Source organism: Acanthaster planci, linkage group LG14 (assembly GCF_054643075.1).
Source record: "Acanthaster planci isolate LZ-2023a linkage group LG14, COTS_SCS, whole genome shotgun sequence".
NCBI classification, from domain to species: Eukaryota; Metazoa; Echinodermata; class Asteroidea; order Valvatida; family Acanthasteridae; genus Acanthaster; species Acanthaster planci.
The window spans coordinates 12812571-12830764 of NC_141790.1; the positions used below are offsets into that span (position 1 = coordinate 12812571).

The following is an 18194-nucleotide window of genomic DNA, read 5'->3' on the forward strand; positions in this document are numbered from 1 at the left end:
AGAGGAACTTGCTGACTGTTTGTTCTTGAAAGGGGATTTCCAATGGGACATTTTGCAATATTTCCTGGCATGTAAGCTCAGCTGTCAGGTTGATGGTTGATGGAATGTAAGGAATTATGAGATTTATGGTTTTGGTGTGTCTTGGTATTTTCTATAGCAGAGGTCATGTACATGTAACTCAGATTACACTTTGCCAAATGATGTATGAAGTAATGTTAAGTGTTATACCTGCACACAATTGTTTGGGAGACTTCATCAAAAGACAGAACTGTCTTTAAAAAAAATCTGTCATCAAGAAAGATTGGCATGAGTAGTTTGTTTTAATGAAGTATTCTTAGCCATCAGTTATTTTCATGCCCGTAACCACGGTAACAATTTACCCATATTTATACATTTTCAATGGCAGATTGGTAGTTGGAATGTGTTATGATTGCTCATGTGGTATGCCTGGTATTGCCTAACTTAAGTGCAGATTGGTCAGTTGGTGACTAACATAATTGCCGATTGGTCCATCAGTAAGTAAAACCAGTTCTGATTGGTTATTGCTATTGTCAGGCTGTTGTCCACGAAGCTGTCACCAAGATGGAGGACGTAAAGATGATGTTTGAGAAACGACAGGAGTCTCTACAGAAGGTCATTGCTAAATGTGAAAGACCAGTCCAAGTTGTGCTAGCAACCCCAGTACCTGCCTCACCAAGGTCACGTTCCCCAGGACCATCTGCTAACGGGTCTCCTAATGAAACTCGTAAACCAAAGAATAAGAAAGTGAAAGGTTACAGTGCAAAGGTGAGTACCACCAGTATTGTTGGTCATTGTATGGATTTCGTTGTTGTCTCATATTTACGTTTTTTTTTTCAAGTTTGTTGTTGGCTCCAAAAGACACACTAAAAAGAGGGTAATTGTTCAATTCTTTTTATCCATAGCAGAACTTAATCCTTTAATGCAGTGGTTTTACACTAACCGGTGGTTACATTATCAGACATACAAGTGCACACGTACTTGTTTCACATACAAAGTGTGGACATTCCTTTGTTCTCCTGTGGTTAAGGTAACTTGAGGAAAACGCTCCTTTTTCTCCCACTAGGATAACTCCTTTGAGCTGGATATTGTATGATGATTTCCTGGACTTTCTCTCTTCATTCTGCCACGATAACCCTGACCCCAAAATGTCTCTGAAGCTGTTTTTCAAAGAGGGGAAACATTATTTGGACTTCTTTTTTTGGAGAGGCCCACACTATGTATGCCACGCATACACATACATGTATTCTTGCTGTGAGGCTGCTTGGGAACTTATTTATCAAACTTCCTCAGTTTTATCTTATTTTACTAACTCAGTTTTTTCAGTGTTCGTCAACAATGATACATATTTCCAAGTCCAGTTTGATTTCAGTAATGTGGTGGAGAGCGAGTACAATATCATGGCACAGAGCCAGTATATATTCATCGTCACATGCAAATAGGCACAGCATGGTCAGCCATGTCTATCTCAAGCTGCCTGTGTCATTTCAATGTGATTGATGAGGTAATCCAGCCTTAATTTAGCCACAGTTGTTTCTGGCTGTGACTTGACCATTTGCTTTTGACTTACCGTTTTATTTATTCATAGCCACTCAGTCTTTCCATGCATACATGGACTATTGTCTTTGTGGCTTTCCCATTATGTTTGAAAATTCGGTTTAATCTATAGTTGAAACTAGAAATCCAAGTGCTCTGTTACTAATCTCATGCTACTCAATTTACTGAGTTCTCCCATTCTCCACCTTGGACGTGAATCAGATAAGCACATATGAAATATGAAATCTGTGTACCAGTCCAGTCAATAAATGTTATAAACTTCCAGAACATGCTGCCCATTTACTGGAAAAACAAGCTACTGGAAAAACAAAGTGCCAGATTAGCGGTACATACATGTAGGTTGTTAGTGATTAACAATGCATTAAAGAGGTCAAAGAGGAGCCAATCAAATCACTGGAGTGATACAGTGCTAATTAGAGGCAAGGAAACTGTCAATTATAGTTACCCTGGAAGGTCAAAGTCAGCCAATCAGAGACAGGGATGATAAATAGTAGGATAATGAAAAGTCAAGCTGAGGTCACTCAGTGAAAGTAGAATGAGGATGCACATGCTAGTGATGATTTTATGGTTTATGTTCGGCGATGGTTAAACTGTTGTGAAGGAGCCAGAGGTTAGCAGTGTGTGATTTTTTTTCTGGTCATGGACGGCCGTCATGGTTGTAGGAACAGGTTTAATCATGATTCGCAAATTATCTTGGAGACGAAATATGCCAGGAGAGTTGAGGGGGAATTTGACTGACTTTGAAGATCATGTGAGTCTTGTTATTGTACATGTTGGTAACTTAAGAAAAATGAGGAAAGCATCCTTGTGACAATTTGTGAAAGTAAAGTTTACTTCGTGAGACATTATAAATGTTTCAAGGTGTTTTTACGTAAAGCAATTCTTTTTCAGCCAAGTATGCCCTACCGTATAAGATCAACAACAGCATGGAAAGGAGGATGCCATTGAGGAGGGAGAAACATGTTGTCAAAATCATAGAATACTGTACAAATGAACGTTACCTTATAATGTACAAATATTCTGACTTGTTTACACTGTTAGTTTATTTATTACATACATGTATACCACCTTGAGCCACAGATTCACTTACTGCAAATTATTTTTTGGGGTAAAAAAAGAAGAAAAATTCATCCAGTTGAATGTACTTTATCATGAGCAATCAGTGTCAACCATTTTTTGTGACCTGTTTACACACAGACATTTGTTTCCTTGTTTGACTTGTCCATTGGTGCACACTGAGGTAATATAACTGATTGGTTTCCGTTTGTTCAATGTGCAGAGATATACTGACTAATTGCTGTTGCCACTTGTCTGATATTTGGTGTATCCTGCCTAGCAATACTTTATTTTATACCCAGCAGTAACTGAGCAGGTTACTGTAGCATCACTGTTTCTCAACTAACATGTCAAGTTACTGGTCTTTCGTCAAAGTCAGTTGGCGTATACTCAAACTTACTAAACATGTAAATCGTTGCAATGATGCATCCTTACTAAAGGTGATTACATTTGGAAGTGGACTTCCAAACATAAAGCTCACTAACAACTAAGAGCATGTTGCAATAATTCTCTAGCTTCTATGTTATTTTCCACTCAAGCCTGTCTTTATTTCTTTTACTGTTTTTGTTTATTGATTGCAATAGTTTTTGTTTATTGATTGCTATTGTTCATTGTGTCATTTTGTTTTACTGACCTTCTCCTGAAGACCCCCCAGTTGTTCCCGTCACATCAGCTGTATGTGCCAATGCCTCACCAGGTACATGTATAATCAGATTTGTCATTGCGTGGATCATTTGGTATTCATTTGGTGCTGTCTTCTCTATAAAGAGCCACATACATGTACATGCATGCAGAGTCATGGCAACAGCTTTACTGTGGCAATCACTTAATAATAAAGTTGACATGAACAGATCTAGTTCAAGTTTGTTATCAATTGAAGCACACCATAACAATTTCCTTCCAGTTGGGAGTGTGCAACATTAGAATGCGTTGCATACATGTATACCTACATGTACAAGTATTAACACTTGCTGTACCTATTTGAAACAAAATGTGGCAGGCAACATTTCAAACTTGTGATTAGTTGTGTCTTCCGAACAACGATTTCTTTATTAAAAATGGCACAAGGATCACGTACAACAAATCTCTGAAGATGGCTTCGAATTCAGGTTTTTTGTTCAGAGAGTCAGTGAAAAAACTGCAAACAAAAAACATAAAATGCAGGCTTTTGCTTGTAATTCTGTACATGAGACAAACAATACCAGCGTTCTAAAATTAATTGGCCAAAGTTTCCATCATGTACATTGTATAGTGCCAAAGGCAATGCTCTTTTGCGGTTCAATGTGTAGCACTGGTAGGCTTATATCTGTGGTACTAGTCTCATTCTTGGCTATCCTTTTTCTGTTTCTGTATGTTCCGTACATAGGAGTCTGACCAGGAATAGCACCCTTAAGTTGCTGTTCTCTTTCCAGTGGGTTTGCACCGGGCTAATTCACACTGTCTGCATGACTCGGCATGACTAATGGTGTAACAGTTTTATTCGTCTACACTGCTCTCTAGTTTTATAAAGTTTATTTGTTTGCTGTCTTACTTGTCCCAAAACCCTTTTATTTTTTAAGTTGGACTTTATTTTTGCACCAATTTTTCTTTGTAGCACTAAAATGTGTTTAAATATCGAGCCTTTTATGTTACATGTACATGTACTTAAAGTTCATGCTGAGACAGTTTTTCTGTTCGTATTGGTCGAAATGCATCATGTAACTGTGTATTAACACTTGATAATGCCCACTGCACAAATCACACACTGGCGCCTGGATACAAGACAGTTTAATCACTTCTGATTGGCCAAGAGTCTGTACATGTGGCTCGCCATGCATGCACCAAATCCATATAAAAAGATTCTTTTGAACAACATGCTCACAGAATGTACCATAAAATGGACAGGGGTGTTCGGGAAAATGAACGTAAAATTCTAGAACAAATTTGTTGGAAATCCATCATTATATATTGCCTTCCTTTGACTCTCTGACCTAACAAGGTATTTGTGAATGGGAATACATGTAAATATGTGGTTGGCCGGCTCAAAAGACTGAACGCTGATAATGCCCTCGCCTGTGGCTTGAGCGTTAGTCACGTGCATTCTCCTGAGCCTTAAACACACATTTAAGACCAGCCAAGCACATGTTTATTTTCTTATAAATGCTTACTTATTATTAATGCAATATGCTTTAAGAGAAGTTTCCTTTCGTAACAAGCACATATTTGACAAAAACCAAAATTGAAATACCGGTATGTGTTCAGTGAATGCAATAAATGGCAAAAATAGCTGGCAAAATATACATGTGACAGCCAGGGGAATGTACATTTTTCTGAATGTTTGAAGCATGTTGAGCTTCAAAGCAAAGCATCAAAACAGCATCTTATTAAAATAAATATGCTTCCCAGAGGCAAGTTTATGTATTTGATGTTTATGTTTATGTACATCACTATTGTAATGCAGACTTTTGAATTATCCATCATTGCCCAATCAGGAAATAATTAATGTTTTAGTAAGCATTGAAGAAATATATGAATAACTACAGTTTAGATACTGTAGGTTTCTGTTTATGAACTTTTTGCAAATATTTTTCATGTAAAACTTTGATTGATATCTTATGCAGTAGTTTTCAACAAACACTCCAGATGTGAAGTTTATTTAATTGAAAAAAAATTAAACATGATCATTACTACAACGAGGCATGCACATAATGTATTTTAGCTAAAGTTACAAAAATAATGACAGATTACATATACATGTATCTTACATGTATGTGTACCTACGAGTACATGTATATGTAGATATTGTTATTTGAGGAAGGATTATAAATGTATCTGGGTATGACCCAAAAAATAGTGTTTGAACCTCATGTAGTTTTTGTTTCTGTTAGTATTGATCAGGTTCTCAGCTACCTACATGTATACTGGTTGGTACATGTACACCTGCATGAGCCATGCACACCTGCATGAGCCATGCTAATGTACAGATGCATAAACATAACCATCTCTTTGTTATTGAAAGTGGAACTTTATATGCAAAAAGGTAATACGACAAGTACTTCAATTTCAAAAGTAAAGCATACATGTACATTGCAACATTTGCATTAGTCATGCTTCAACCTTGCATTATTTGCAGTGTGTCATGAGATTGGGGGGGGTACATGTAGTCTTGGTGCCGCCTCCAGTGATGAATACACCTGCTTTTGCAAGCATACTATACAAAGCACTGTTTTACATATCACATTTCTTCATTTGCTTAATGTGCATCATGCTTAAACTACATGTACACGTAACTAATGAAAGCAACTCAGGAAGGTCTAATAAATGGTAGGATGTACAGGTAGTCCACGTTTTTTATATCATTGGGTGATATGTTAATTGTGGATTGAGCTAAGTCCCTCCACCATCCTTCCCCCCTCCCCCCTTTGTGCAGGTGATCTCATATTTCTACAGCAAGAGACATCAGAGGTCTTTGGTTAAACACCTAAAAAGGCCTAGTAAGATCCGTCTGCCAAAAAAAACAGTTGCATAGTTCTAGTTTGTGATCTTGGTGACCTTTTTTCCTGGAGTTATCACTGGTTCCCCAGTATTTCCTGTTCCCTTCCTCTCTGAGACATCAGATTGTTGTAAGCTGAATGGTGCTTAGGTCATTCAAATGTGATTTGCGTATGAAGAGCAATGTTAACTTCGGCTTATTCTGGTTATAGTCAAACATTTCGTTGATTTCTTACAGTTTTGTTCCTGGTTCCAATCCCACCTGGGTTGATGGGCTATGGGAACTGCCTTGGGTCCTACCTTGATTCTTGCCTTTGTAAACAAATATTGTTATATCCTTTCACATTGTCTCTTCAGGCTTAATAGCTCTACTGCCAGCATTGCTTTTGCTGAAGCCTTCATCAATCATGGAGAAACTGTATCAAAAGAAAATGTTTGAGTGCTTCACGTTTTTTTGCACTGCATTTGCTGCCATTTCATTGTTTAAACAAATAAAGTATTTAGGTGAAAGGTTCTCAGAAGGATTTTTTTGCTTATTTACAGACTGATAAAAAGATTGAGATCTTGCGAGGGGACAGCCCAGATCTTGGCATTGTTATCAACACAGATAATGGGGATTCAAACTCACTGTCTGCAAAGAGAAGGTATGCAAAATGTCAACAAAAAGAAGAAAGGGACTCCTAGACTAGCAATCAGGTGGATTTGTTGTGATGAATTACAGAATTTCTTTTTTTCTCCAGACATGTGATCAAGGAATTAATTGAAACAGAGAAGATGTATGTCAATGAATTACATGCAGTCCTACGAGGCTACATCCAGGAGATGGACAATCCAGACCTTATGCCTTTCATTCCAGAGGCATTACAAGGAAATCAAGATATTCTCTTCTCAAATTGGGCCGACATCTACAAATTTCACAGCAGGTAAGATTACTTTTCATTACAGATACACACTGTTGATGCTGCTGTTTAATGGTTTGTCTTTATTGTTTTTCTGGACTGGAAAAAAATAATATTCAGTAAAAAATTGTAAAAGTATTAATGCTGATGGTTACTGCAATTTTTTGCAAGGACATGAATCTTTCATATTTTGATTTACTCCCCAGCATATTCCTTGTTGAGCTTGAAAGCTACATCAAAACACCAACGCTAATCGGCAAATGCTTTGTCAAAAGGGTAAACTGCTGCTTATTTAGACTTTGTGTGGAAAATTGCCATTTGTATGTATTTGTATGATGACTATGTTGATGCTTCAGTTAAAATGTCACATGAAGTATTCGGTTAATTCTGTGTCTTCCACTTGATAAATTCTGTCACATTGTTTCAAGATGGCTGACAAGACAGCAGAAATTCAAGTCAATAAATGGAATTGTTTATTCAGCTGACATTTCATTGTGATGTGTCGTTTGAACTGCATACATGTATCTTTACTTTCATTTCCTGTGTCCATTTGCTTTCCCACAGAAAGGGGAATTAGATAGTTTATACAGCACGTACTGTCAAAACAAACCGCGGTCAGAGATTCTAAGACGAGAATGTGGAAATAACAATCCTTTTTTTCAGGTAAGTCTAAAAGTAGAGAGTGCACTGTGATTTTCCCACAAATCGCCCTTTAGAGTTTTATATTTAATATTCAACAGGTGTGGATGAATTTCAAAGGAGTGTCTCAGAAAATCTTGCTCTCTTTTATGCTCTTGAGCTATTGTTCATATCAGTTATATGAAAAAACTTTCCTGGTTGGAAAGACATATTTACTGAAGACCATGTTGGATGCAAATAAACATTACCCTAGACATGAAATGCTATTGTTGTTTGTTGTTTACAGGAGTGCCAAAGATTGCTGGGTCATAAACTCCCTCTTAGTGCATACTTACTCAAACCAGTCCAAAGGATCACCAAGTACCAACTACTGCTCAGAGTAAGTAAAATCAGGCTCAAGACTGGACCAGACTGGAAATGGCAGTGTGGACTCCAGATGCCATATTGATCAAGATTAACATTCAATCAGAATGATGCATCATAATGGCAAGAACCACATTACTAATCATCCTTCTTCTTTTCATTGTCAGGAAATGTTGAAATATTCCTCCTTAGAACCAGGAACAGACGACCTTCAGACAGCATTAGATTGTATGTTGACTGTCATCAAATATGTCAATGACACCATGCATCAAGTGGCCATCACAGGGTTTGAGGTAGGAGCAAATGGAAATACTCTCATTAACAAAAGCATCTGTCAGATTTCTTGAATAGTTGACATTTATGCCAATCAACAAACTCTGTTTGCATTGATAGACAAGAATCATGATCAGCACTACTTAAGACAAGAAATAGTATTAAAAAATTCAAGTGGAGTTACCTGCAGGTTGTGATACACCTGTCAGAGTGAGCTGTATGATAAATTGATTGGTATTCTTATAATCATCATCAGGGTAAGCTTTCCAACTTGGGCAAGCTACTCATGCAAGGCGCCCTCTTTATGTGGGTAGAACACAAGAAGCGTAACATCAGGCAACGCAAGATGCAACGACATGTCTTCCTGTATGAGAAGATGGTACTCTTCTGTAAAAAGCGTGGAGATATCAAGGAGAAGACGTGCTATGGTTACAAGAGCTCTCTAAAGGTTGGCCTCTATGAGTCTTTCATTACCCTGATGGGGCCCATTGCTGGTAGCACTCTTCCTGTCTTTTATGCCAAACTTACGCAAAATACAGCTGAGTAAGGTTTTTGGCCACCTATTCTGTGTGTCACTTTTTGCTACCTGTTCTGCATACCATATATTAGTTTTAAATCATTTGAACTCTGCCAATGACTTGCTGGAAAAGACTTTCAACCTTGAATTCCATTTTCCATGGTAACTTACATAATTGAGTTGATTGTTTGACAGACTGCTGGAATTGGACTGACAGAACACGTCAAAGGAGACAAGAGGAAATTTGAGATGTGGTCAGGTGGCCGAGTAGATGTCTACACATTCCAGGTATTTCAATTATCAGTGTTTTTTTCTGCCAGTCAGTATCTAATTAACATCCAACTTTTGTATTAAACTAAGAATGGTGCTCTCGCCCATTCAGAAGTACATAATGATGGTCTGAATGAGATTGTGTTTCACAAACACCTGCACTGTGCGAGTAGTCTGTCCAGAGACAAGTAACCAGTACTGTTATCGAATTATCACACAGTTTTTGACACTTGTTCCAATCATAATCAAGTCTGTTTCAATCATTTGTTCTTCTACTTCAAGGCCTCCTCAGAGGCAGAGAAGATGGCATGGTTGAAAGCAACGAGACAGGCCTTACTACAGAATCAACAACTTGAGGTTGCAGGTACCATGATTAATGCAATCAATCTTTTCAAACTATCATGCTTTGCACAGCCTACAGACTTAAACTACTGTATTCATTGTTGTTTGTTCCAATCTCTAAAACAGTCGATCTTTTATTGAATTTTTGCCATCATTTGTTTGGGATGCTGACATACAAACAGTAGTCATTAAAACATTATTGCAGCTGAAACTCTTGATGTGTAACAAAAAATGTGTTTTGAAGTTTTGCATTCAACTCAAGTGCTCATCATGTTTTGAAATCTTTATCACCTTTCTTGAACAGGTAAACCATTACAAAAGTCCATCTCAGAAAGTGGGTAGGTGTCTACATTTCCCTTATTGATTCCCGTTGCACCAGCTTTATGTATCCCCCATACTCAATTTGGTTCTACTAAGCCTTGCTTACATACTTAGTTCCCAATTTTTTTTGTCCCTAGCTCCATCACTGAGAACGCAACCCCCAACGGAGGCCCCCTACCTTCACCCACAGCCAGTGATACTTCCTCTACTGGGTATGGGAGTGCTAATCCCTCCCTAGCCAGTGAACAGTCACTGGAAGGGGAAGAAGATGATAATGAAGAAGGCTGGCAGAGTGGAGAATTCAGTGAATCAGATGATGATACCTTGGAAGATAGGAGAGAATCACATTCACCTCAGGTAAGATTGCTGCTGATTGATCCACAGTTAAATAGCACATTTTTGACTGACTGTAGCAGGCAGGATTGCTGTTATTACATCTTGGGTAGAGTATTAGCTCCCTCTATTGATTCTTGACTGACTGTAGCAGGCAGGATTGCTGTTATTACATCTTGGGTAGAGTATTAGCTCCCTCTATTGATTCTTGACTGACTGTAGCAGGCAGGATTGCTGTTATCACATCTTGGGTAGAGTATTAGCTCCCTCTATTGATCCTTGACTGACTGTAGCAGGCAGGAATGCTGTTATTACATCTTGGGTAGAGTATTAGCTCCCTCTATTGATCCTTGACTGACTGTAGCAGGCAGGATTGCTGTTATTACATCTTGGGTAGAGTATTAGCTCCCTCTGTTGATTCCTGACTGGTCTGAGATTAATGGTGCCGTGGTTACATCATAATAGTACCTTGAATTGATTTTTTGGTAAGAATGTTGCAAGAAGTGTTGATTGCATTTTGACTTTGATTGATCACATGACCTCAAGATTGACACTGCTGTTGTCCTTTCTCTGTGTAGCCTGTAAACCAGTATGTGGTCCTTGCTGAATACAACGTTGTTGAGGAAGGTGAAATGGCAGTCAAAATTGGTGATATTGTCAACGTTCAGAAGGTCGGTAAAGAGGGCTGGTGGCTGGTTAGCCACCCGTACACCAGCCAGCAGGGCTGGGTACCGGGCAGTTACCTAGAGCCATTGTCCTATCATCTTGCACGAAGCAGTCCTAGTCCGAGCAGTCAAGGTTTGTGGTTGCATTGTGGTTTATTTTTGTTTTGTTTTTTTTTTGTAATGTCCCAATGTAGCATTCATGATGTAATTTTTAAGTTGTTTTGCTCTCAGTGACACTTGATGAGGTTTGTCATTTGTATTATAAGAACATCCTCTTACTGCATGACTTACATATTTTGAGTGTTGACAGGATTGATAGTATTTGATTTATTCTGCATTTAGTATATACATGTATGTTATGCATGATGCTTGCTCTTTCATCAGAATGTTGTCTTGTTTGCATATAACCTTTGATGGCATCAATAGCGTGATGGCATCTTGCATATGAGGATATTTGTAACCCCATAAGCCTTATTCTCAATGATAAGATTAAACAAGAAAGACAGGAGTACTAAGTACTAAGCTGATTTGGCTTCTCAAAATGCACCGTTTCTGTGGCGCATCAAGTGATTCAATTCATCATACTCTGTGGTTAATAACTTCAATAATCTAAAAGTTAACAGCTTCATGAGGTAATAATTATTTACAATAACATGCCATATCCATACTTAAAAGTCTCCTTGTGAAAAGCTTTCCTTTTGTTGTGGGGCATAGTTTCCCCTAAAATTTCTTCACACATACATGTACTGTATTTTTCATTCACAAAGATCTAATCATTAGAAAAGCTAGGGAAAATCTATAATAAGAAGAATTTAATAAGCACAGTTTGTGATATGCGAGTATGGCACATGCGTGATGGTAATGAAATGAGCCATTTGAACGGAAACTGATTATGGTAAAATAACTTCTGTAATTCATAAAGGAATGGCTATGATTTTGCATGTCCTTTTCATTCACATTTTCACCCTCATTTTATACCTTCTTCTTATCACTCCTCCAAACCCAACCCCATCCTACCAAATTTTGCAGGATTTTTCTTTGTTTGAGCCTCTTATTAGGTCACAACCATTTTTATTTGAGGTAAGATATCATCATTGGGTTATATCACTGTTGATACGAATGAACTGCCTTATCTTTGTAGGTTATTGAATTCAATCTGCCATTCTTTCAAATTGGCAATCCACTTGTTTCTCCTACATTCCATCTTATGATTACCTGCCCCATTTTCAGTCTGTCCTGTGTTTTTGCTTTTGTTTAATGTTCAGTGTAAAAATTGTTAACATAATTGAATTTTTTTTCAGTACTAGAAGTCAGTTTTTCTTCTTTGTAGCAATACTTTTGTGCATTTTACATGTAGACAACTTTTTGGAAAGTATGTGATATGTACATTGTGTTTCTTCAGTGTTTCTTGGCTGCTCAAATATTGAGTTTAGTTGAGAATTAAAGAATTCCTTTATTGTGAATGTATCAGATTGAAAAACTGGTGTTTGTAAAAATCATTACAATCTCATTGAAAATTGTTCAATGCTTGTGAAAAACCACACATGAACAATCTATGAACTAAGAAAGAGAACTTAATGTAAAGTTCTTGGGAATCATGGATATTTTGTAAGAAACTATGGAATATGGGGTAAAATAGGATAGTCACTTATCTTCCTGCTATTAGTTGACCAAAAACACCTGTAGCCTATCCCACTTCACTACCTGCCATGTCAAGTGAAACTTGTTGCTTATTGGCACAGGTTTTGCTACCACGTTTGTGGTTTGTTAATTACTAATGGCTTGTCTATAAACAGCTTTAAAGCCATCATGCATACGCAACTTTAATTGTCTTGAATTTGAAACCTTGTTGAGAACTTAAACTGTTCACTTCTAAAGCCCACAACTAATCCTCTGTCTTTTAATGTGCTAACTACTGATGTTCCAATTCAGTCCCTAATACACTACCCTCTCTTATAGTTTTTCCATTACTGACACACAGACTTTTGACTCACACATACCTCCCAAACCTAAACTTTTCAATCAAAACTTAACCTGAATTTATGTTTGTGATGTCTACAAATGGCCTGTGCTCTTCTCAATATTTTGACATCCAATATTTTGTAAATTCTTTCAATGTCTTCAGGCGGAATCTTGTGATAGTTTGACTTCTGCACCTTTGGAACCTGAGCCTCAACTCACACATGACAACCAATTAGTGACTAAGAGAGAATCACAGGTACAAAACATGGAGGACCAGGCCGGGACCAAGTCAAAGCCACAGCTTGTGAAGGACCAATCCACAACCAAGCCAGAGCCACAGCCTAAGAAGGACCAATCCACGACCAAGCCTGAGCCACAGCGTGTGGACAAATCCACGATAAAGCCAGAGCCACAGCCGGTGAAGGAAAAATCCCCAACCAATCCAGAGCCACAGCCTAAGAAGAATCAATCCACAATCAAGCCAGAGCAACAGCCTAAGAAGAACCAATCCTCAACCAAGCCGGAGCAACAGCCTAAGAAGAATCAATCCACAATAAAATCAGAGCCACAGCCTGTGAAGGAAAAATCCACAACCAAGCCAGAGCCACAGCCTAAGAAGAACCAATCCACAACCAAGCCAGAGCAACAACCTAAGAAGAACCAATCCACAACCAAGCCAGAGCAACAGCCTAAAAGGAACCAATCCACAACCAAGAATGAGCCACAGCCTGTGAAGGACAAATCCACAAGTAAGCCAGAGCCACAGCCTAAGAAAAACCAATCCACAACCAAGCCAGAGCAACATTATAAGAACCAATCCACAACCAAGCCAGAGCAACAGCCTAAGAGGAACCAATCCACAACCAAGATTGAGCCACAGCCTGTGAAGGACAAATCCATAAGTAAACCAGAGCCACAGCCTAAGAAAAACCAATCCACAACCAAGCCAGAGCAACAGCATAAGAAGAACCAATCCACAACCAAGCCTGAGCCAAAGCCTGTGAAGGACAAATCCACAACTAAGCCAGAGCCACAGCCTATGAAGAACCAAGCCACAACCAAAGTGCAGCCCCAGCCACTTGCAGTGACTGAGAACCAATCTACCAACAAGCTAGAGCCACAGACACAGGTTTTCTCTGAAAGCCAGCCTTTCGCCAAGCCGCAACAGCAACCTGAGTTTTCCACAGAGAATGATTTTGTGACCAATCCAGAGCTTCAGGCAAGAATTCCTATCATAAGCCCACCTGCCACTGAGCCATATGCACAGCCTGAATTCACTCTGGTAACCATACCAATGAGTGAATCAGTGCTGTCCACAGACCAACTTGAATCCATGGAAGAACAAACCAGTTATGTTACTGAGACAGTGATTCAGGTTTGTAACAATCAGACAGCTGTCAACTCGGACAAGGAAACAGAACTCACTCTAAGGGAGACACCAGGCTTTGAAATAACAACTTTGACAACTGAGGGTGGAAACCATGTTATAGAAATAGTGATAGAACCTGAGACGCACCCCATGGAAGAGATAGAGAATGGAGACCCTAATGCCAATGTACTGTTAGATAGGCAGGATATATTGACATCATCTATTGTAATTAACGAGTTAGAGAACCACCAGACTAACCCAACGAATTAGTAATGGAATGATGAGAATGAAATGATGATTAAGAGATTAAGAAAGATAAGAAAATCCACCTGACCTAATTGGTCCAGCAACCCTTCCCCAACCTCGTGTGTAAAATTTGAGAAAAGAAGTAAAAAGATTTATATATGCATCAGTGACAGGGTTGCAGAAAATCCTGAACTAAACCAGCAACTGGAAATAATTGTTGTGACATTTTTGCCTTGAATAACCTCTGTAATGCAAGTTTTGAAAATTGAAATTGGCAGCCAACACAAAAGCCATTTTGCAGACAATAAGCTATTGTGAAGCCGAGAAAGTGTGAAAATTTTAAACATTTACGTCTTTTCTTCATTTGACCTTAAATTCCTTTTGCAAGGTCTTTATAGTCACCTGTTCATGGTTTCTTTCCTCTTTGTTATGGACAGACAGACGACCCCGGAAGAAAACCTTTGTGACCAATCGGTTGTTCAACCTCCAATTTTGAAATGACTGTCCAAGTTTAGATTAACGTCATTGTGTTATGAGATCATTAATTCATTGTAAAACTGGCACCCTCCTTCTCCTCACAAAATAAACTGCTATTTATAAAATTGTAAGAAATTTCAACTTACTGCAGGCTTTATGATAATATAAAGGTATATTTAAAAAATAGACTTTAAAAAACTCATTTCTCGTATTTTAAATGCATAAAATATGCAGTTTAGAATCATGGGGTCACTGGTATTTTCCCATTCCAGGTTTATTCAAAACCCAGAGTTCATGATGACAAAAAATCTGTAGAGTTGAAGTACAATGAAGCAGTCCACATTGCATAGTTCGTGTGTTTGATATGCTTGATCAACTCTCATCATATCAGCCTTGAGAAGCAATACACAGTGGGTGTTGAACAGGAGCTCAATTATATTGTCCCTGTTCACTGTCCAAAATATGGCAAGGTCTAATAAAAAGTGTCAGTAATGGCTGAATAAGGGTTTCATTCCAACACGGCTTTGACATGGCAGTGCAGACATGACTACACCTAGAATGTTCTGACGTGAAAACTTGTGGCTAAATATTATTATAATAATCATTCATTGATATTTTGATGTTAGTAATGTATTCTTATATCAGTTTAGTCATAAGTTGACGTCAGTGTTTCTTGTGTAAGTTCCATTGTGCATAAAATCATTACCGATCTGGTTGTACCCCTCGAAATCTTTCATGAGAAACAGGAAAATATGAATGGGAAATTTTAATCTTGTTCACGGTTCTTCTCTCCAGTTTCTGACATACAGTTGACAATTGTTTCCCATGAACTTATAACTGGATGTTATAATCCGAAAATGAAGGTTATTGAGGGGAAAAAAAGAAGATATTCACCTTTTGTTTGCTGGTATATTTGTAAGTACAATTAGATTTTTGCTGATGTAATTATGTACAAATGATTTCATTTACATTAATATATTACTATATCATACACATCAATAGGTGTGCACATGCATGAATATGTACGTTCAATGTTTGTATATTATATACATAAGATCGTGGAAAATGCATATTTATATTGAATTTTATCTTTCCATTGCAGTGATCATTTGGTTATGTACTGGGAGCTTTTGTTTGAATGATGAATTTGTGTTTGGCAACTAACAGTAAAGTTTATTATCGAACAAAATCCTTGGGTTAATACCACGTCTCATTTTGGTCACTTCCTTGCCTGCGTTTGGGATTAAGCTTTCCTGGTGTTCACTCTATTCGCTTTTTGACAGACATAGCGCCTTCTGACGCCCACACAATTAGCTTAAGAGCACTAGTGTGAATAGCTATTGGCTTATTTTTTATGTACTGTTGATCTAGCCCTATAATATGCTTGTTTTTTGGAGCTAGTTTTGGGCCCTGGTACGGCTGCAAATTATTAAATAATTATGACTATCAGGAAAGACAGAGGGTTGCATTTGTTAATTGTTGAGTAAATTCACAACCAGAGATGAGGGTTGTGAAAAAAAAATGCCTATTAATTTGTATTAACTAGTAGAGAGTCAGTCTTTTAGACTTATTGCCCTAACATTTGTACATATATGGTCTAATATAAATCAACGTACTAGCATTTGAACATCAGTGTAGCTTAAATTTCATGCAAGCCCTTTGAGTCACACTCTCTGGGAATAGTATTGGATACAGGGTTCAACATTTCTGTCCCCATCAAATCCACATTGCTGGGCAGCAAAGTAAATTTGTCCAAAGGTGGTAGCGTATACGAAACGGCTTTTGCCTTTGTCGGTTTGTGTGGCCTAGTGCAGTGTTAGACAGCATAGGTGCATAAATTCGTGACGATAGAACTAAGCAAACATCTATTTAAAGATCCTAATTGGATCAGTATATATCTGGTCTGAATTTTTCAACACACTACATTTATATGGAGACATTTTTAATATCCATGGCGTGAATGCTATGAACTATAGCTGTTCTGTTATCCAACCTTTTTAGTTGCCGTTAAACTTGAAGATCGGCAACTTTAACTTGAAAGTAACAAAATTAAGTCAGTAAGTGAAGTACGTGACTTGGTAATCGTTTACTCAAGTCTTTAAATATTAGAAAATGTGAAAATGAGATTCTTTTGTATCGTGGATTTAAAGTTAACTTTCAATAGGAACCAGGAATCGGCAGTCATGTATATTCCTTTTTTAAAGCGTAAAACTAGGAAAACTTTTCCATGTATTTAGTTAGACTCTAAGAGCGTAAGGATAACGATTTTAAGTTTCATTGCGCTGCTGACCCTTTACCGCACACTCCGAAAATTTATTTTTAAATACTCGTTGAAAGTATTGAAATCATTAGAATTCACCAACTTGTAAGTAATCCAGTTTTTGTTAACCGTTAACTTATTGAACATTTGTAGATTTGTGTCTTGTATTAAGTTGTATATTTCTACACGCGAGTATCCAGTGGGACCTGTCCTCTGTCACTTCTCAAGGACTCTACGGATGACCTCTTGTTTACATTCTCCATGTGAAGCAAATCCTACCCGGCAAGAAGTCTGTCTTTTCAATCACAAATTCTTTTATTTTTAAATGAGTTTGGAATAGTTTCATTTCATAAAGAGTAAATCTTGACTATTAACACTCACCGTAGGGGTTCTTTCCCTCTGTTATCGAGGACCACTGTAAACAGCAGGAGCTCTTGTCAATCAAAATCCTGCAGGAGCAGTTTCCTCAAACTGTTACGAAGGAAATGTCCTGCAGAAAAATCCAAACAAATAGTTCTGTCAAATTCTTTCATGGAACTAGCTTTCCCTTTGGCCCTTTCTTTCTCTTAATGATCTACCCCGGAAAAAAAGGGTTCAGTATCTCATCCCCTCCCCTTGATTTATTCCGGCCCCAACAATGACATCCGTGCTTTGCTATCATATTAGATTGGCTATTTCACCATTTGTAATTTTTCTTCACTATTAATTTTGTGCAATGTTACCAGTTGATTCTTTATTCTACTTAAAACTGATGTACATTATGGAATATAAGATTGGTATATTAAAATAAATTCAATTGAGACTAATTATGTGGTGTTGGCTTGTGTAGCCTTCAGCCTGATATAGAGAGGAAGGACTCAATAAAGTGTAGCAGTCTTTGTGTCGTTATTGTAAATTGTGGGTATTGTAAATGGCCAGGCAGCGAAGCTTAGTTAGGGATAAACATTTCCTTGAAATGGCGTTTTTTCGTCGATGTTATATTCAACTGCCGCTTTCATAAACAGTGCTCTTCTTATTAATCATTAGCTGGTTATAATTGTGAAACTATTCGATTCTCTGTTTAAGATATTTCACATTTATTTCAATCTCACTCGCATTTCTATTCAAACAATGTACGATATAAAAATGGACGTTAATGTTATGATTTGAACACAGA

General features: G+C 37.8%; 1 protein-coding gene across 17 annotated transcripts in view; it reads left to right on the forward strand.

Annotated features, from left to right (window-relative positions):
• The window catches only part of LOC110981752 (guanine nucleotide exchange factor DBS-like), a 48916-nt gene extending 31013 nt beyond the window's left edge, over positions 1-17903 (forward strand). For 12 of the 17 annotated variants that reach the window (XM_087145475.1, XM_087145470.1, XM_087145474.1 and 9 more), the window contains 16 exons: positions 556-786; positions 3278-3328; positions 6646-6746; positions 6843-7025; positions 7208-7277; positions 7566-7664; positions 7927-8019; positions 8171-8296; positions 8533-8724; positions 8989-9081; positions 9346-9427; positions 9710-9743; positions 9864-10083; positions 10638-10730; positions 11754-11804; positions 12850-17903. In XM_087145475.1, coding sequence (XP_087001601.1) covers positions 556-786; positions 3278-3328; positions 6646-6746; positions 6843-7025; positions 7208-7277; positions 7566-7664; positions 7927-8019; positions 8171-8296; positions 8533-8724; positions 8989-9081; positions 9346-9427; positions 9710-9743; positions 9864-10083; positions 10638-10730; positions 11754-11804; positions 12850-14325 — 3195 coding nt within the window. In that variant the 3' untranslated portion in view covers positions 14326-17903. Of the gene's footprint in view, positions 1-555; positions 787-3277; positions 3329-6645; positions 6747-6842; positions 7026-7207; positions 7278-7565; positions 7665-7926; positions 8020-8170; positions 8297-8532; positions 8725-8988; positions 9082-9345; positions 9428-9709; positions 9744-9863; positions 10084-10637; positions 10858-11753; positions 11805-12849 lie in introns of all 17 variants that reach the window. The other 5 variants (XM_087145472.1, XM_087145469.1, XM_087145478.1 and 2 more) reach the window with 4 other exon arrangements.
• The last annotated feature ends 291 nt before the right edge of the window (positions 17904-18194 follow it).